Genomic DNA, 21413 nt, shown 5'->3' on the forward strand with positions numbered 1-21413 from the left:
TAAAAATCTTCTGAAAATTACAAAAAAACCTGTTAATAGATTCAGGTTATTTCTGGGGAATAAAACGGGGGGTAAGATGCAAGGAGGGAAATTTCATTTTCATTTTATAGCCTATACTGTTGAGTTTTTCTTTACCATGCATACTTTTTAAAATATAAAATTAAGGAGGGATCCTCCTACCTCAAGATTGTGAACCATTCTTTTATGTATATTGCTCTAAGATCTATATTTGATTTTTTTCAAGGCAAACTGACTTGAGGTACTCCAAGTTTCTGCACATATATTTCTAATAGTTATTAGGAGGGTCACACCCATTTGAGTTTTATTTTTATTTTTTTTAAAGATTTTATTTATTGATTTGAGAGAGAGGATACAGAGAGAAAAGGTGGGGGGGGTGGAGCGAGAAGCATCAACTTAGTTACTTCTCATATGTGCCTTGACCTGGCAAGCCCAGGGCTTCGAACCTTCAACCTCAGCATTCCGGGTTGATGCTCTACCCACTGCGCCCCCACAGGTAAGACTTGGCAGTTTTTTTTAAAAAATCACATATTGCTATATTTTTAAAGATGACAAATTTTCACTTAAATGGGATGCTTGATGGATTATTTATTATTATTTATTGATTTTAGAGAGAGAAGGTGGGGGGGGAGTGGGATATACCAACTAATAGTTGCTCCTCCTATGTGCCTACACTGGGCAAGCCTGGGAATTCAAACCAGTGAGTAACCTCAGCATTCCAGGTCAATGCTTTATCCACTACGCTACCACAGGTCAGGCTGGATTTTTCTTTTTCAAGCTCATTTTTTTAAATTATGAAATATAATCATTGCAGAAAATTGGGTACAAAAAAATTAAAATCACTTATAACAACTCCTACCTCTGTTCCTATTGAAAATGTGCTTACAAAGCTGGGATCGCACTGTACATGCAGCTCTGTATCCTGCCCCCGCCCTCACTATGTAACAGGTCCTCAATAAACATATACTGAATTGTTGAATTACTACTGTACCATCTCTCCTCATCAAAAGTTATTTTTGCACAAGGCATTTAGTTGGTTTCTAGTTCTTAGGTAAAACATGTAACATTTAATGAATATATTTACATTTAAACTCTTCGTGCATTTATGATCATCCTTAGGAAAAATTATGGGATCGAAAAGTATGAAATATTTGTTTCTGACAATTTTTTTCAAAAAGGTTATACCAGCTTTTACTCCGACCATTGGTGTAGCCTGTTTCCTTGCCAACAATTACTATTGCCATTGCAAAATATCACTGTTATTTCATAGGTGAAAAAGTTTTCTGAGAAAATGTCTCCCATTACAAAGTAAAGTGAGAGTCTTATATTTTCACTCAAGAGTGGTATCTTCCAAACTAAAGGCAGGTTAAAAGAGGAACTGTCAAGGCCCTGGCCAGTTGGTTCAGTGGTAGAGCGTTGGCCTGGCGTGCAGGAGTCCCAGGTTCGATTCCCAGCCAGGGTACACAGGAGAAGCGCCCATCTGTTTCTCCCCTCCTCCTCTCCTTCCTCTCTGTCTCTCACTTCCCCTCCCGCAGCCAAGGTTCCAGTGGAGCAAAGTTGGCCTGGGCGCTGAGGATGGCTCTGTGGCCTCTGCCTCAGGTGCTAGAATGGCTCTGGTTGCAACAGAGCAACGCCCCAGATGGGCAGAGCATCACCCCCTGGTGGGCGTGCCGGGTGGATCCCGGTCAGGCGCATGTGGGAGTCTGACGGCCTCCTCGTTTCCAACTTCAGAAAAAAAAAAAGAGGAACTGTCAGGTTTCCTCCCTTTTTCAAACATTATTAGTTTAGTGGACTCCACTGCCAAAAGCATATGGATAAAGTAGCATGTAAATCAGATTAAGAATCTTGTTCATGTTCTTAAGGATGAACAAAAGGCAAATCCTTGTATCTCTATTCCATTCTTCTTGTCCTATACTACAAATACTTCGGGTCTCTGAAGTGTGGTTATTGACAGGACTAGTTGTAGATTAGCTGTTGTTTTGCATCTAATGAGAACAAAAACCATGTTATGCAAGTGATGCCTCACTGACAGGAGAGTCAGTAACATAGCATCAATGTCAGAAAATTTCTTCTTCCAGTGATATTTAAGCGAAGGTGGTCATCTGCTTTCCTGAGATAGCTTCAGGGCAATACTAGGGATGAAAATCAGACACATGACCTCAACCGAGCCCTGTGCAACGAAAAGATGCTAGGATAACAAAACTTAAAGCAAAAATAAGATCATTTCAATTTTTGGAAAAAAAATTTTATTTAGTATTTAAGATTAAAAACTACAAGATTCTGCTTGCAGCTGATGAGAGGAAACAGAAAAAAAGAACATAAATTATCATTTGATTGGCTAGTTATGATGTTCTGACTCAAGAGTCAGATTACTCAGTGACATACCAGTTACTCTGTGTGGGCCTAAAATTTCTGGAGCAAAATTGCTCTAAACAAAACATGTCATCTGAGAGCACAGGGATAATGGGTATATGAAATACTGAAGGAAAAGGCTGATAAAGGGAAGTTGTGGCTGAGTTTTTTGATTATTTTAGGTTTATAGCAGTTGGTTACCATATGCAAGGACCTAGCAGCAAGTTATTTTATCTCTTGACTTGTCTGAGTTAAAGAATTTTAACCCACTAAACAGGAATAAAGAGACACTTTATAGATCAGTTAGAAAACATAAAGTAGTCCCATCTCTCCAGTAGAATTTTAGTTGAATTAAATCATAAGAGAAACTGATTATTGCACATAATGTACTTGTCACACTACATCTGTTGAGTAGAGTTTCCATTCCAAGTGTTGTTTTCATCTTCACCATCATCTTGAGTCCTCAATCTGTATATCTTCCCTTCCTTTTTAAAGTCTTCTCCCCGTTTCTCCAGCACTCTTTTTCTGACAGGTTCCCTGATAGAGCAAAAGAGGGAGAAAAGAGAAGATGACATAAAAGGAAAATACCAGTAATACAAAGCTATTTCCTTTACAATTCCATCAGTAAAGGCAAATATATTTTAAGAAAGTTCATGGGGACAATTATATCTACTACTATAGTACTATATACATTTTTGGCAGTTTATCTGTATTTTTGATTTTCATGTATTTCTTTATGACTTACTAAGCTTTAGAAGAGTGGGACTATCTGCCAACTGATCTTTCCTTTATTGTTTATACAAGATGATAGTGTATTTATTAAAACATTTATAACTTAGTACCCTATAAGCTAGCCAAAGCTCCATTCATAGCCTAATCTACAGAAATGGTCAATTAGCAACTTGTAATCCTCTTATAATATTTAATTACTCATACAATTAACAGCAGGACTTCTGCATCTGAAAATGGGGGGAAAAATGGGTGAAATTTAAGCTATTTCATTCCTCAACACTAGAGGGGAAGAGAGAGTGAGCAAAAAGAAAAAAGGAAAACTAACAGTAGAACACAAAGTTTTGCCTCTCAGATATACACTCATCCTGTCCTATGCCCCAGCCCAAGTCCTGTTCCCTTATCTAAAAATGTTTTAAAAACCCACACAGCAAGCTATCCGATACTGGAGAACTTAGGACTAAATGCTTCCTTCCACCCACCATTCTGTAAGTTCTAAACTTAAGCACTAATATAGCCTAGCTTGAATGCTATTCTAAGACTAGAGAAGAATTTCCCTCTGTCCCCATTTGAGCAATGTTCTAAGGCTATAACTGCTCTTCCTACCTAATATTTAAGAAAGAAATAAGATAGAAGTTAAATCAATCCAATTACATTATTTACAAATCTTCATCTAGAGCAGGGGTCCCCAAACTTTTTAGACAGGGGGCCAGTTCACTGTCCCTCAGACCATTGGAGGGCCAGACTATAAAAAAAACTATGAACAAATCCCTATGCACACTGCACATATCTTATTTTAAAGTAAAAAAACAAAAAGAGAACAAATACAATATTTAAAATAAAGAACAAGTAAATTTAAATCAACAAACTGACCAGTATTTCAATGGGAACTATGCTCCTCTCACTGACCACCAATGAAAGAGGTGCCCCTTCCGGAAGTGCAGCGGGGCCGGAAAAATGGCCTCAGGGGACCGCATGTGGCCCGTGAGCCGTAGTTTGGGGACCCCTGATAGAGAGTCAATAGGACACAAGACTAGGGATTCCTTAATGATGGCAATAGTCAAGAATTTTCATTACTTATTACATAGGACTGGTGTGGTGTTTAACAAGAGTAGGTATATATTTTAACAGACAGTGCTGCCTGACCTGTGGTGGCGCAGTGGATAAAGTGTCAACCTGGAAACACTGAGGTTGCCGGTTCAAAACCCTGAGCTTGCCTGGTCAAGGCACATATGGGAGTTGATGCTTTCTGCTCCTCTCCCCTTCTCTCTCTCTCTGCCCTCTCTATAATGAATAAATAAAAAAACAAAAAAAAAAACAAAAAAAAAAACAAAAACAGACAGTGCTATTATTAGAAGGGGTATAATCTCACCTTCTAGAAAAATACTTTCTGTTAACCTGTTTCAAGTATGCAATAAGCTAAAACCGTTAGCACTGTGTATCAGTATTACCATTCTAACCTCGACCATCTGCAATAACAGGTAGGTCTCTTGGTTAAGGGACTAGCCCAAATATCTCTCTGAAGAAAGCATCACTTTCAAGTGAATATCCAGTTTCCTCAGTTTGGTCCTTCTCTATTATGACCCAGAGAAAACAGATGAAAGAACCACCTAAAATTTAAAATTCTCTAGAGCACAATTCCTCTAAAGAAATTATGCAAGACAACTAGAAGAGATCAATGGAATGAAATACCTTGTCAGACATAAACATGGCTACCAAGAAAAAATACTACTATTTAGACCTGGGGAAAAAAGATTTTACAGTTATAGGATAAAGAGAATTCAATAAATGAAATAAATGAAATTTAAAAAACCAGCAGAGGTGAAGTGGCTTTCCATGGAAGAGGATATAAAAGATGGCTGAGAAAATTCAGGTGAGTGAGCTTCCCAGGAGAGATAATATAATAAATCTTCAAAACATTTGAGTTTTCCCCCATATACAGAAAAAAGGCAAAGTATCTTTAACATAATTTCTTGTTTTAAATAAGGTATTGAGCATGACTAACATTTTGCAAATGGGGAAAACACAAAGAAATACCTTTTTTCTGAACTGCTAGATGATGCGAGGTTTGAGGATTCCGAAGATGCTGCTCTCACTGAGGTCTGTGCAGGAGGAGGATTGCTAAATAAGAAGTTGCTAATCAATCTCCAGATGGCAAGGAATGGGTAAAGAACTGTCCCCAACAATGTCCAAAAGTCTCCACTGGAAGAATGTACCATGGATGTAGTTGGTCTTCCTGCCTAAAAATTAAGAAATAAACCTAGATAAAGACTACATCAGCCCAATCACATCACACTCAAGGTTCTAGGTGAATTTTTTATCTGAAAAAGAAAGTACTAATAATTTTAGTTTACTGCAAGAGGGGAAAGTTACCACCTTTGCTGTGTTTCAAGTGTATATAAACTTCTGGGAACTTCTGGAGCTCTGCCTTTTTTTTTTGAGCCCTGCTTTTGAAAGGAGTCATCACACATAGAAACCATAAGGTAGTTTTTGGTAAAATGAACCAAATATTTTTAAGAGAACTAAACTTTTGTATTGAAATCAGTAACTTTGACAAAGTCTTTTATGATGATTTAAAAAAATAGTAAAGCTTCAAGCCTCAGTGAATGCAATTCTCCTGATTACTGAAGGGCTGTTTTAGGTGTGTGTTCTAGTTCAGAACAGGGAACACTCCACTAAGCCAGACTCAAACACCCAGCCTCTCATCCCCTCTCTGCCATGTCAGGTGGCACCTTGGCAAAGTAACTTCAGCTTTCTGAGCTTCTTTTCCTCATCAGAGGTTAAAATATTGTTGTAAGGATAAAATTGACATGTTAAAAATGTTATTTTTATGTTAAAATGTATTTTTTTAAAACTTGGTAAACAAAATAGTACACAAATAAAAAACACTAAGTCTATGGATTAGATACCCTGAATTTCTTTTCTTCTTCTTCTGTTGGTCATTTTTTTGTCCATGACAATAGGTAAGGAAAACATTAAAACTTTAACTATTGCTTCAATAGCAATAAAAATACATAAAGCACAGAATAATGGAACAATACATTGATCTAACATTTTTGGATAATGTTATCCAATATACCTTTCACCTTCCCTTCCTCTAATTATATAGAAACAATTAAGAGCCCTGGCTGGACGGCGCAGTTTGTTAGAGCTTCATCCCAAAGCACAGAGGTTGCTGGTTTGATCCTCAGTAAGGGCACATACAGGAACAGATCCATGTTTCTTTTCTGTCTCTTTCTATCCCTTCTTTTCTAACACCAATAAATAAAATAAAATAAAAAACAAAAAAAGACAATCAAAAGTAGAACAAATAGGACTGTAAGAACAGGAAGAATATATATGTATACATACTGGCAACAGTACCACAGAAGCACTTGGGGCAAGTTCCAAATCCAGTAACTTCTTTTTATAATCTTCTTTGGTAAATTCTCTCCTGGGAAACATGGTTGCTAATGAAAAATTACCATAAGTGTTGCCAACAGTCTGTAACATAACAGTAAATTTAAAAACATTACAATAGTGCTTTTTTAGGAGTAAGATATTACATATCCATAGTCATTTAAAATGACTGCTTTAATTAAAATTACCTTGATTTTAAACGTTTATTTAAATATAGCCTGACCAGCCCTGGCCGGTTGGCTCAGCGGTAGAGCGTTGGCCTAGCGTGCGGAGGACCCAGGTTCGATTCCCGGCCAGGGCACACAGGAGAAGCGCCCATTTGCTTCTCCACCCCTCCGCCGCGCTTTCCTCTCTGTCTCTCTCTTCCCCTCCCGCAGCCAAGGCTCCATTGGAGCAAAGATGGCCCAGGCGCTGGGGATGGCTCTGTGGCCTCTGCCTCAGGCGCTAGAGTGGCTCTGGTCGCAACATGGCGACGCCCAGGATGGGCAGAGCATCGCCTCCTGGTGGGCAGAGCGTCGCCCCTGGTGGGCATGCCGGGTGGATCCTGGTCAGGCGCATGCGGGAGTCTGTGTGACTGTCTCTCCCTGTTTCCAGCTTCAGAAAAATTAAAAAAAAAAAAAAAAAAAAAAAAAGGCCTGACCAGGCGGTGGCGCAGTGGATAGGGCATCAGATTGGGACACGGAGGACCCAAGTTCCAAACCCCAAGGTTGCCGGCTTGAGTGCAGGCTCATCTGGTTTGAGCACAGGCTCATCAGCTTGAGCCCAAGGTTGCTAGCTTGAGCAAGGGTCACTTGCTCTGCTGTAGCCCCCTGGTCAAGGCACATATGACAAAGCAAGCAATGAACAACTAAGGTGCCGCAACGAAGAGTTGATGCTTCTCATTTCTCTCTTCCTGTCTGTCTGTCCCTCTCTGTCCCTCTGCCAAAAACAAGGAAAAAAAAAACTTTCGTAATTCAAAAATTACCATAAAATAGCAAGAAAATAGGTCCTAAAACCATATGAACTGAATAAAAATGATCAATTAGCAATTTTTTTAAGTGTAGCTGTAGTTTGCCATGAGTTTTCACTATCCTTTACAAACTTAAAATAGTATCGTCCAAATACATTTGGACTACACTATATAGGTACTCCCTACTATAAATATGGAATAATCAGGAGTTTCTGCCTCCTCCTCTCAAAGAAGAAATGGTCTATAATCAACCCTCACCATACATATAAACCCAGACCCAGGAAATTCTACTGAGCAGCATCAGTCATCCTCACAATTTTAAGTCATTCACAGTTATTAAAAGTCTTAGACAACTGTTTATCTAGAAGATTACAAAGAAAAAGATTAACACTTGTTTTTCTTTAATTTTTTACTGTAGGTCATTCATACCTCTCACTGTTCTCACACTAACATAATGGCATACACAAATGTTAGTGTGAGAAGTAGGTCATTCTACTGAGATTTCACAGGACTGATGTAATCGAAGCTCTTTTCACCCCTCGTGTGGCTTCCTCTCTTCACTTACCTGTGGCAGACGCAATAAGACTCAGGTGAGGGGCACCCCCTCTTCGGAGGCCCCAGGTGGGGCACCAAGGCAAAAGAATAAAATTGGCTATTTGGGTTGGTACTACTACAGAGCTTAGGGAAAAGAGTTCTTCAATTATTGTCTTGTTCAGCTCAGCTCGCCAGTGGAGGAAGGCAGAAAGCAGGTATTCTGGCCTAAGCTGTGCCCGCACAGTATATAAAGCCTCAACCTGGAGTGCTGAGGTGGCCAGTTTGAAGCCCCAGCTTGCCTGGTCAAGGCACACACAAGAAGCAACTACAAGTTAATGCTTCCCTGCTCCTCCCCCCCTTTCTCACTCCTCTCTCTAAAATGAATAAATAAAATCAAGAAAGAAAAGAAAAGAGAGAGAAAGGGAGGGAAGGAGGGAAGAATCCTTCTCTAGGGACCCATAAGTGAAACAGTAGACTAAATGCAGAGAAAAGATCTAGTAGAAAGATCTGAATTCTAATTTTAACACTGAAGTGACATATGAGATAAATACTGATACATACAGTGTGTCCGTAAAGTCATGGTGCTCTTTTGACCGGTCACAGGAAAGCAAAAAAAGACGACAGAAATGTGAAATCTGCACCAAATAAAAGGAGAACCCTCCCAGTTTCTGTAGGATGATGTGGCAGCATGTGCGCATGCGCAGATGATGACATATCATCATGTATACAGCGGAGCAGCCCACGGCCATGCCAGTCGAGATGTGGACGGTACAGAGGAAAGTTCAGTGTGTTCCATGGCTCGCTAAATTCAAATCCATGACCAAAGTGCAACATGAATATTGGCTCATTTATAACGAAGTGCTACCACATAGGATTAACATTACTCGGTGGGATAAGCAGTTGAAGAAAACCGGCAGTTTGGTGGAGAAACCCCGTTCTGGTAGGCCATCAGTCAGTGACGAGTCTGTAGAGGCTATACAGGATAGCTAACTAAGGAGCCCTAAAAAATCTGGGCGTGAGCCCACATCGAACTGCACTGAATAGGTATGAAACTGGGAGAGGTTCCTTTTATTTTGTGCAGATTTCACATTTCTATCGTCTCTTGTTGCTTTCCTGTGACCAGTCAAAAGTGCACCATGACTTTACGGACACACTGTATAATAAGCCTAGGTCCTATAGGACAACTGATGCTTAGAATACATTTTGAATTAAGAAATCAATCAGAAAATAAAAACTAAGTGGAAGTTACTCGTATCTTATTTTCACATCAAATTTTCATATCAAATTTCATATCCATGTAGATTTTGGAGTAAGGTCATGTTCAAGAAGTAAATTCCTGGAGAAGATATTTGTTGGTAAAGATTACTGGTCTTTAGGCTTGGATAACTGGCAGATAGTGGGAAAATGGCCAGCCCCAAAGCATTCCAAACAGCCTGCAGAAAATGGGGAGAGGACCAAGAAATACTATATCCTTTATACTGGGGACAACTCCCTCTGATTAGACCTTTGGAAAATCATTTGATTGTCACTATGCCCACTGAATGTACTAAAGCAATGAAAAAAGTTTCTGAGTTTATTGTACAATATCAACAAATCCCTATTTTTGCAGGACACACAGACAAGCTATCCCCACGTAGCACTAATACAAGATGGAAGCTCAACCACACCTGAGTTGTCCTTTCCCTCCCTCCTGGAGGCAAGTCATGACTCACTCACATTCTTCAACTTCTGATTGAAAAGTTTCCCCTCCTACATTTTAATAGCCTATTCATATATCTTTACTACAATTCAGTACAAACTTACCTGGGCAGCAAACTGCCTCGCCTCTTCTAGAGGAGCATCAGAAGGGAACTGATTTGTAAAGGAAGAACCATCAGGAAGACGGAACTGAATTCTTGCAATGGTGCTATGAAGAAAAGTACAAGTCAGTATCTTTCCTTCTACATATTCTCAAACAACATAAATAGTTGAAGAAAATGGAGGTGGAAATGTATAATGAAAATAGGTTTTTGCACAATATCAGATCTTTTCATTTATACTTTTTAAAAACAGCTTTACTAAGATATAATTCACATAAATAAAATTCACCCTCATACAGCATACAATTCAGTCATTCTTAATCAAGTCAGAATTATGCAATTACCAACACTATTTAATTTAAGAACATTTCTATCATCCTAAAAAGGAACCCCAAACCCATTAGCATTCCTCTCTCATCTAACTCTGGCAACCACTAATCTACTTCCGAAAGCTATAACTTTATCTACTTTGGACATTTCATATAACAAAATCACACAGTGTGTGACTTTCATGTACCACTATGTTTTCAAGGTTAATCCATGTTATATCATGTGTACGTCATTCCTTTTTATTGCTGAATAAATTCCACCGTATGGCCTGACCGGTGGTGGCACAGTGGATAGAGAGCATCGACCTGGGATGCTGAGGTCCCAGGTTTGAAGCCCTGAGGTTGGTGGCTTAACCGTGGGCTCATCAAGCTTGAGTGAAGGTTCACTAGCTTGAGCACGGAGTCACCAGCTTGAGCACGGAATGATCAACATAATCCTCAGGTTGCTGGCTTGAGCCCCTTGGTCAAGGCATATATGAGAAGCAATCAATGAACAACTAAAGTGACACAACTACGAGTTGATGATTCTCATCTCTCTCCCTTCCTGTCTCTCTCATAAAAAAAAATTCCATTATAGGGGATATACTATGTTTTGTTTATCCATTCTTTAGTTGATGAACATTAGACTATTGCCACTTTTGATTGTGATGAAGAATGCTGCTATAAATATTCAAGTACAGATTTTTGTGTGAACATATAATTTCCTTTCTTTCTTTTCCGTTTTTAAAGATTTTTTTGTCTGACCAATGATGGCACAGTGGAAAGAACATCAATCTGGGATGCTGAGGTCCCTGGTTCAAAACCTCGAGGTCGCTGGCTTAAATTCAGACTCATCTGGCTTGAGTGCAGGCTCGCCAGCTTGAGCGTGGGGTCACTGGCTTGAGCCCAAGGTCACTGGCTTGAACAAGGTGCCATGTGCTCTGCTATAGCCTACACCCCCACCCCAGTCAAGCCACATATAAGAAAACAATCAATGAACAACTAAGGTGCCATTATGAAGAACTGATGCTTCTCATCTCTCTCCTTTCCTAACTATGCTTCTCTGTCTCTCTCTCCGTCTCTGTCACACACACACACCACCTAATACAATGATTACAGTGCAGCACTCCGCTGGTGTAGAGTACTGGTTGTTTAACCTTGTGATGATTGCATGCCCGACTGGAAGCTGAGGCTCTCTGTTGCTGCCCACACCATGAGAGAGAATAATACCACACGTCACTTGACCAGGAAAAGATCAAAATTCAAAATTTGAAGAAAGGTTTCTATTGACTGCTTATCACTTTCACACCATGGTAAAAATTGAAAAATCTTTAGCGAACCACTATAAATTAGGAACTGTCTGTATTTAGTAGGAACATTCATTCACATTCAACAACAAATACCATCAGCAGCTGCCTAACTGGTCAATGTGTCCTTCTGGAACTACTCAGTACAGCCACAGCATATGTCAGTGTTAAAAAGCAGCCCACAACTGCTGTTCTCAGCTGCTACATACACAAAAATGTTTAAGCAGGAAATAAAGTACCTTCTTTCCCTGGCAGAAGCCTCCCTCCTAGCTTCCATTTCTGCCTGTTTAGCCAGCAAGGCAGCAGCTTTAGCAGCTTCTACTTCTTCCTTTGTCTTTGCAAAACGTGCAGCTCTCTCTGCACGATCCTTAAAAACAGTTGTGAGACACCAGTTATCTTCCACTGCCAGAACACTCCACTCACAGATTGCCAAACACAAAGAACAAACATACACATGCGTGAAATATCTTAAGGCCATACGTGTTAACTTTATCACTCGGGTTCTGGTACCGGGACCAGAGTTGTTATTAAACAAACTCAGACTTGATTTTGTTCACTACTATATCACTGGAGCCTAAACAAGGTCTGGCATATAGTAGATAAGTATTTGTTGAATAAACAAATGAACAAACAGTGTTAAAGTAGGCATGTTTTTCATATGTATTATAATTACAACTGCTCAATTAAAACAATTGTTCAAAAACAATCCTAAACTTCTACGTGATGTTCTAAATCCTTTGCATATCCCAAAAACGAATGTATGTGACTAGAGGAAACCGCCAGGTGACCAATTCTTAGCTTCTTTTCTAGGGAATCTGTGAAAAATACCTTTTGATGATTCCTGATAAAATTCATAACATAAGGGTAAAAATTACTTTGAAAAATATCATCACAATTTTAATCTTTACTTTTAATACACAATTTCTGTTATAGGAAGCTGAGAATTGGTACATTTGGAGTCACTAAATTTTACTATTTTTATGTACACTGGCAATAAACCAAAACTACTGTGCACAGAAAAACAATTTCACAAATGTTCTAGTCAAGCATTAAAAATAAATTTTAGCCCTGGCCAGTTGGCTCAGCGGTAGAGCGTTGGCCTGGCGTGCGGGGGACCCGGGTTCGATTCCCGGCCAGGGCACACAGGAGAAGCGCCCATTTGCTTCTCCACCTCTCCCCCTCTCCTTCCTCTCTGTCTCTCTCTCCCCCTCCCGCAGCCAAGGCTCCATTGGAGCAAAGATGGCTTGGGCGCTGGGGATGGCTCCTTGGCCTCTGCCCTAGGCGCTAAAGTGGCTCTGGTCGTGGCAGAGCGACGCCCCGGAGGGGCAGAGCATAGCACCCTGGTGGGCAGAGCGTCGCCCCTGGTGGGCGTGCCAGGTGGATCCCGGTCGGGTGCATGCGGGAGTCTGTCTGACTGTCTCTCCCCGTTTCCAGCTTCAGAAAAATAAAAAATAATAATAATAATTAAAAAAAATAAATTTTAAAAAATTTAAAAAAAATTTAATACTCACCAATGCAATCTGCTGTTTTATACGTTCTCTAGCTGCCCTATCCTCTGCCTTTTCTCTGTTTCTTTCCTCTAACATTCTTTTTGTTAATTCCTCTTCTTGCTTTCTTTTATAATCCAACATTTCCTTTCCAGTTTTTCTCCTTTCAATTTCCTTCTTAATCTCTCTCTAAATTAAAGAGAAAGTTTTATGAACTAAAACATAATTTAAAAACCTGCCCTAGATATTATTCTGTATGTAGGAAAACTGGCTGTAGGAATAGCTAAAGGAATAAAACAACTTCATACAATGTAAGAAGTCAGTAGGATTTATTAACCTCATGGAATAATGGTCAAATGTCTATCAAATTACACAACTTTGGCAATTGTTCTATTAAAATAATGATGTATTCAATGTAATCTCAAAACAAAGAAAATTATAGGTCTTTGGTGTCTAAAGTGAACATGTTACCCTCCAAGGACAACAAGACAGTCAGGCTTGAAGAAATGATAATCTTACTATATTAGAATCTCAAAGAGATGATGCACATTAGGTGTGCACAGTGAGAAAATTAAATGGTACACTAGAATGCAGCAACACCACAGGAAAAATTTATCAGAAAGTATAAAATTTTTTTTCACAAAAAGGAACTAAAAGTTTTATCTGCATTAAAGCAAGATAATTTTAGTTAGTCCCCTTATTCTTAGTGTAAAAGACTCACTGCACAGGAAGAAATGGTGAGCTAACTTACTTCTAGCAATTTACAAAAAGAACACAAAGTATACACTGTATCCTACTATAGGAGACAGGTAATTCCCTTCATTGTGCTGCAACAAGGAACTGGAATCAGGAAGATATACTAGGTCAGCCAGTTGAATAGGGAGTCAAGTGTTTACTGACTTAATGGAAGAGTAAAACAATGCTTAGTACACAGACTTTACCTGTTCTTCCTCTTTCCTTTTCTCTTCTCTTCTTTCTTCAAGTTTTTTGTTTAATCTGTATTTAAAAATTTTTTAATAGATTAAGTGAAACATCATATTAACATAAAATACATTTAGCAGATTTATTTAGTTAAAAACAACTGAGAAATGTAGAAACAAACAAACAAAAGCTCCTAAGGGCAAAGCAACAAATTATTTACCTTGCCCCTGGTACCTAGAGAAACACCCGAGTCAGTGGACGCCCCTGGAAAGCCTGGTTCCAACTCTAAATGCCTTACCTCTTACCACTACTAGTTCCCTTGATTCTCACCAGATTTACTACTGGTACTGGATAGTGATTGAAAAATATACATATATAGAGGCCTATAAGTCATTGAGAATAATGGGTAGGCAAAGAAGCATAAGTCATATGCTTCAACAAGATAAGTCCTATGACAAAGTCTTGGACAAATCGGAAGTAATCAAATTACAGGATGCAGAGTATAAAATAATGATTTTTAGGATGCTTAAAGATCTCAAAGCGGAGAGACAAGATGGCGCTGGAGTAGGCGAACGTACCAGCATCTACCTCCCAGAACCAATGTGGATTACAAACTAATTTTATGAACTATCAACTGGAAAAACCAACTTTGGACTAAACTAAAAGGACTCTTCAACCTAGGAATGCTGAAGAAGCCACCCAGAGACTGGTAGGAAAAGCGGAAACGCGGAGAGGGCTGCCCAGCTTCTCGGAGCGAACGGCAGCAGGGAGAGACTCGCGTGGCGGGAAGTGAGTTTAGCAGAGGGGAAAGGGCCCTGAGCCCCAGGAACAAAGCCCCAGCCTGCAGCCCCAGAGCCCAGAAGAAGCATAAGGACAGTATTTAGCTTGAAACAAGTCAGGATACTGTTTGTGAGAGAGTCTGATTTCTCAGACCCAGGATCCTTCTTAAAGGGACCACGCAGAACATCTCTCTCACAAACACTCACCCGGGGCTCCTGGAGACGGAGGGAGAGGGGAGAGAACCACAGTATCAGGAAGAGAGTGCAATCTAGGAGGCATAGGGAGAAACATTTTTGGGAGATAGCCACTCTAACCCCTGGGACGAGTCACTCCCCAAAGCTGAAGTGAATATTTCCCCCGGAAACAGCAATACCAGCAAAGGGAAGCAGGAGAGCAGCCAAACAAGCCCCCCCCCGCGGCATTCAGAGCAGAGTCGCATAGAAGGAGGGAGCTTTCGGGTCTACGGTAGTGAGTCTTAGGGTCCGAGCTGCAACGCCCCCACCCACACGGCTGAGGGCGCACCGGAGAGCGGGCGGCAGCGGGAGACAAAAGCGCGGTTCTGCTGGCAGGGGCGGAAGCCGGCTGGCCACCAGTGGGCTCAGGTGTGAGCTCAATCTTGCCCAGCTAGGGAGAAGGGGGCGTGCAAAAGAGGCTAAGCTCAGCTGCCGGCAGCCTGTAATCCAGCCTCCGGGAGAAGGGCGGGAAACCCAGAAAGGGTAGAAACCAGCCCCGGAGCAAGGGCAGAGGAGCACATCCCTGCCCCACCCGTGCAACCCAGGCTTGCGGTCTGACTTGGTAGCAGGCTCCTCCCGCGGGGGTGGAGCCAAAAGCCCAGAAGAGGCAGAGTTCCGCTACGAAGCTGAGCTTGGGCACGCAGCCTTTCCTGGTGGTAGAGCCAAGGCTAGCAGCTGTTCCTTGAGTGGGATCATCCTGCAAAGGCAGGGTGAAAGCTCGGAAACAGGCGGAGACCCGCAGCTGAGCAAAGGTGCTCGCCAGTGCCCTCAGGACCGAGCATAACATCACACACGGGGGCGGGGCAAAGGCCAAGGCCACCAACCCTTGTGCACCCGAGCACGTGATCAAAGCCACTCTCGTGAAGAGAAAATGCGGAGGCAGAGAAATACAACACAAATAAACCAAGAGAAATCCCCAGAAAAGGACCTAAGTGAATCAGATATAACCAAATTACCAGATGCAGAGTTTAAAATAACGATTGTTAGGATGCTCAAAGATATTAGAACCACCATAGATGGCCATTACGAAAACCTAAATAAAGAGATAACAAATATAAAAAAGGACATTGAAATAATAAAAAAGAATCAGACAGAAATGACAAATACAATATCTGAAATAAAGAATACAATGGAAGGAATTAAAAGCAGGATGGATGAAGCAGAGAATCGAATCAGTGAGTTAGAGGACACGATAAATAAAGGCACGGAAGCAGAGCAGAAAAAAGAAAAGAGACTCAAAAAGTCTGAGGAAACTCTAAGAGAGCTCTGTGACAACATGAAGAGAAATAACATCCGCATCATAGGGGTTCCTGAAGAAGAAGAGAAAGAACAAGGGATAGAGACTTTGTTCAAACATATTATAGCGGAAAACTTCCCCCAATTAAGGCAGGAAAATATTTCACATGTTCAGGAAGCACAGAGAACTCCATTAAGGAGAAATCCAAAGAAACCAACACCAAGACACATCATAATTAAATTACCAAAGCTTAATGATAAAGAGAAAATATTAAAAGCTGCTAGAGAAAAAAAGACAATCACCTACAAAGGAGCCCCCATAAGGATGACTTCTGACTTCTCAACAGAAACACTTGAGGCCAGAAGGGAATGGCAAGAAATATTCAAAGTAATGCAGAACAAGAACCTACAACCAAGACTACTTTATCCAGCAAGGCTATCATTTAAAATTGAAGGAGAAATAAAAAGCTTTACAGACAAAAAAAAACTAAAGGATTTCACTACAACCAAACCAAGGCTGCAAGAAATGCTAAGGGACCTGTTGTAAACAGATCAAAGGAAGAAAAGAATATAGCAAAAGAGAAAAACAGTTTTAAAGAAAAAAAATGGCAATAAACAGTTACATATCAGTAATAACCTTAAATGTTAATGGATTAAATGATCCGATCAAGAGACATAGGGTAGCTGCGTGGATAAGAAAACAGGACCCATACATATGCTGTCTACAAGAGACACACCTTAAATCAAAAGATGCACACAGACTGAAGATAAAAGGATGGAAAAAAATATTTCATGCAAATGGAAATGAAAAAAAAGCTGGGGTAGCAATACTTATATCAGACAAAATGGACTTTAGAACAAAGACCATAGTTAGAGATAAAGAAGGTCACTACATAATGATAAAGGGAGCAATACAAAAGGAAGATATAACCATTATAAATATCTACGCACCTAATATAGGAGCACCTAAATATATAAAGCAGACTTTGATAGACTTAAAGGGCGAGATCAACAGCAATACTATAATAGTAGGAGATTTCAATACCCCATTAACATCATTAGATAGGTCCTCAAGAAAGAAAATTAACAAAGAAACAGCAGACTTAAAGGACATATTAGATGAACTCGATTTAATAGATATCTTCAGAACCTTTCACCCTAAAAGAGCAGAATATACATTCTTTTCAAGCGCTCATGGGACATTCTCTAGAATAGACCACATGTTAGGGCACAAAAGCGGGCTCAACAAATTTAAGAAGATTGAAATCATATCGAACACTTTCTCTGATCACAATGGCATTAAACTAGAAATCAACCACAATAGAAAAATTGAAAAACATTCAAACACTTGGAAACTAAATAGCACGTTATTAAACAATGAATGGGTTAACATTGAGATCAAAGAAGAAATTAAAAAATTCCTAGAAACAAACGATAATGAGCATACATCAACTCAAAATTTATGGGACACAGCAAAAGCAGTCCTGAGAGGGAAGTATATAGCATTACAGGCATACCTCAAGAAGCTAGAAAAAGCTCAAATTAACAACTTAACCCTGCATCTAAAAGAACTAGAAAAAGAACAGCAAGTAAAGCCCAGAGCTAGTAGAAGGAAGGAAATAATAAAGATCAGAGCAGAAATAAGTGACATAGAGGCTAAAGAAACAATACAGAGGATCAATGAAACCAGGAGCTGGTTCTTTGAAAAGGTAAACAAGATCGATGAACCTTTAACAAGACTCACCAAGAAAAAAAGAGAGAGGACTCAAATAAAATTAGAAACGAGAGTGGAGAAATAACAACTGACACAACAGAAATACAAAATATTGTAAGAAAATACTATGAAGAACTGTACGCCAAAAAACTAGACAACCTAGATGAAATGAACAAATTCCTTGAATCATATAATCTTCCAAAAATCAATCTGGAAGAATCAGAAAACCTAAACAGACCAATTACAACAAATGAGATTGAAACAGCTATCAAAAAACTCCCAAAAAAGAAAAGTCCTGGGCCTGATGGCTTCACAAGTGAATTCTACCAAATATTCAAAGAAGAACTAACGCCTATCCTTCTCAAGCTATTTCAAAAAATTCAAGAGGAAGGGAGACTTCCAAACTCCTTTTATGAGGCGAGCATAATTCTGATTCCAAAACCAGGCAAAGACAACACAAAAAAAGAAAATTATAGGCCAATATCCCTGATGAACTTAGATGCAAAAATCCTCAATAAAATATTAGCGAACCGGCTCCAGCAATATATGGAAAAAATCATACACCATGATCAAGTAGGATTTATTCTTGGGAGGCAAGGCTGGTACAATATTTGCAAATCAATCAATGTGATTCATCACATAAACAAAAGAAAGGAGAAAAACCACATGATAATTTCAATAGATGCAGAAAAAGCATTTGATAAAGTCCAGCACCCATTCATGATCAAAACTCTCAGCAAAGTGGGAATACAGGGAACATACCTCAACATGATAAAGGCCATCTATGACAAACCCATAGCCAACATAATACTCAATGGGCAAAAATTAAAAGCTATCCCCTTAAGATCAGGAACAAGGCAGGGTTGCCCCCTTTCACCACTCTTATTCAACATAGTTCTGGAAGTCCTCGCCACAGCAATCAGACAAGAAAAAGAAATAAAAGGCATCCAAATTGGAAAAGAAGAAGTAAAATTATCATTATTTGCAGATGACATGATATTGTATATAGAAAACCCTAAAGTTTCAGTCAAAAAACTACTAGACCTGATAAAAGAATTTGGCAAGGTGGCAGGATATAAAATCAATACTCAGAAATCAGAGGCATTTTTATACACTAATAATGAACTGTCAGAAAGAGAAATCAGGGAATCAATCCCCTTTACCATTGCAACCAAAAAAATAAAGTACCTAGGAATAAATCTAACCAAGGAGATTAAAGACTTGTACTCAGAAAATTATAAAACATTGATAAAAGTAATCAGGGAAGATACGAATAAGTGGAGGCATATACCGTGCTCATGGTTAGGAAGAATAAACATCATTAAAATGTCTATATTACCCAAAGCAATTTATAAATTCAATGCAATACCAATGAAAATACCAATGACTTACTTCAAAGACATAGAACACATATTCCAAAAATTTATATGGAACCAAAAAAGAACACGAATAGCCTCAGCAATCCTGAAAAGGAAGAAAAAAGCGGGAGGTATCACACTTCCAGATATCAAGTTATATTATAAGGCCATTGTACTCAAAACAGCATGGTACTGGCATAAGAACAGGCACATAGATCAATGGAACAGAACAGAGAACTCAGAAATAAACCCACAGCTCTATGGACAACTGATATTTGACAAAGGAGGTAAGACAATACAATGGAGTAAAGACAGCCTCTTCAACAAATGGTGTTGGGAAAACTGGACAGCTACCTGTAAAAAAATGAAACTAGACCACCAACTTACACCACTCACAAAAATAAACTCAAAATGGATAAAAGACTTGAATGTAAGCCATGAAACCATAAGCATTTTAGAAGAAAACATAGGCAGTAAGCTCTCTGATATCTCTCGCAGCAATATATTTGCTGATTTGTCTCCACAGGCAAGTGAAATAAAAGACAGGATAAACAAATGGGACTTTATCAAACTAAAAAGCTTCTGCACAGCTAAAGACAATAAGAACAGAATAAAAAGACAAACTACACAATGGGAGAATATATTTGACATAGCGTCTGATAAGGGGTTAATAACCAAAATTTATAAAGAACTTGTAAAACTTAATACCAGGAAGACAAACAATCCAATCCAAAAATGGGCAAAAGAAATGAATAGACATTTCTCCAAAGAGGACACACAGATGGCCAATAGGCATATGAAAAAATGTTCAACATCATTAATGATTAGAGAAATGCAAATTAAAACCACAATGAGATATCACCTCACACCAGTCAGAATGGCGCTCATCAATAAAACAACACAGAATAAGTGCTGGCGAGGATGTGGAGAAAAGGGAACCCTCCTGCACTGCTGGTGGGAATGCAGACTGGTGCAGCCAATGTGGAAAACAGTATGGAGATACCTCAAGAAATTAAAAATCGAACTGCCTTTTGACCCAGCTATACCACTGTTAGGAATATACCCCAAGAACACCATAGCACTGTTTGAAAAGAAGAAATGCACCCCCATGTTTATGGCAGCATTGTTCACAATAGCAAAGATTTGGAAACAGCCCAAGTGTCCATCAGAGGATGAGTGGATTAAAAAGCTTTGGTATATATATACTATGGAATACTACTCAGCCATAAGAAATGATGACATAGGATCTTTTACAACAACATGGATGGGCCTTGATAACATTATACTGAGTGAAAGAAGTAAATCAGAAAAAACTAAGAACTATATGTTTCCACACATAGGTGGGACATAAAGATGAGACTCAGAGACATGAACAACAGTGTTGGGGTTACAGGGTGGGGGGAGGAGAGGGAGGGGGTTGGGGGAGGGGAGGGGCACAAAGATCATGGCTTTTCAGCATTGGCCATATTCCCCCCTTAATCTATAGACAGACAGCAAATATTTACGTATGGTGTTCCCACTATAAAGACTGCTGTCTTAGGGACAAATGCTGACAAACTATTTCAGCAGTTCCTCCTTCTTCAAAGACTTATATGTAAACATAGAGCTCCATGTTTCATAGGACATACTCAAGCTCACTCCATGCTTCCTGGTGCTTTAGCACAAGGGAATGCCCCCCCCCCTTTTTTTTTTTTGTATTTTTTCTTTTATTTATTTATTTTTTTGTATATTTCTGAGGATGGGGATGGGGAGGCAAGCAGACAGACTCCTGCATGCGCCTGACTGGGATCCACCTGGCATGCCTACCGGGGGGAATGCTCTGCCCATCTGGGATGTTGCTCTGTTACAACCGGAGTCATTCTAGCAACTGGGACGGAGGCCATGGGGCCATCCTTAGTGCCCAGGGTGGATTTGCTCCGGTGGAGCCTTGGCTGTGGGCGGGAGGAGAGGGACCGGGAGGGGGGAGAGGGGGAGGGGTGGAGAGGTAGATGGGCGCTTCTCCTTTGTGCTCTGGCTGGGAATCGAACCCGGGAATCCTGCACACCAGGCCAATGACTCCGATGGGTCTACCATATCATGCTTTTTACTTAAAAAAAAAAATTTACATTTCTTTTGAAAGCTGATGAACAGGAGACACCAAATCTACCTTCTTTATTAGATCTAGCTAATAACACTGTTCTGTCTTTTTTCCAAATAGCTCCAGATATATGGAAAAGATTTATATAGGCGGATGAGGATCCTCAAACCCCTCAGCGAGATCTTCTGAGAATGGCTTTTAAGATACCTAGA

At 39.8% G+C, this 21413-nt stretch overlaps 1 protein-coding gene across 2 annotated transcripts in view; it reads right to left on the reverse strand.

Annotated features, from left to right (window-relative positions):
* Nucleotides 1-363: 363 nt before the first annotated feature.
* Nucleotides 364-21413, reverse strand: part of UBXN4 (UBX domain protein 4) — a 52226-nt gene continuing 31176 nt past the window's right edge. For both annotated transcript variants that reach the window (XM_066278876.1, XM_066278875.1), the window contains exons 7-13: nucleotides 13824-13878; nucleotides 12907-13071; nucleotides 11635-11762; nucleotides 9785-9887; nucleotides 6451-6582; nucleotides 5137-5339; nucleotides 364-2907 (exon numbers count right to left, since the gene is read on the reverse strand). In XM_066278876.1, coding sequence (XP_066134973.1) covers nucleotides 2769-2907; nucleotides 5137-5339; nucleotides 6451-6582; nucleotides 9785-9887; nucleotides 11635-11762; nucleotides 12907-13071; nucleotides 13824-13878 — 925 coding nt within the window. In that variant the 3' untranslated portion in view covers nucleotides 364-2768. The remainder of the gene's footprint in view (nucleotides 2908-5136; nucleotides 5340-6450; nucleotides 6583-9784; nucleotides 9888-11634; nucleotides 11763-12906; nucleotides 13072-13823; nucleotides 13879-21413) is intronic.

The sequence above is a fragment of the Saccopteryx bilineata genome, chromosome 5 (assembly GCF_036850765.1).
Source record: "Saccopteryx bilineata isolate mSacBil1 chromosome 5, mSacBil1_pri_phased_curated, whole genome shotgun sequence".
NCBI lineage: Eukaryota > Metazoa > Chordata > Mammalia > Chiroptera > Emballonuridae > Saccopteryx > Saccopteryx bilineata.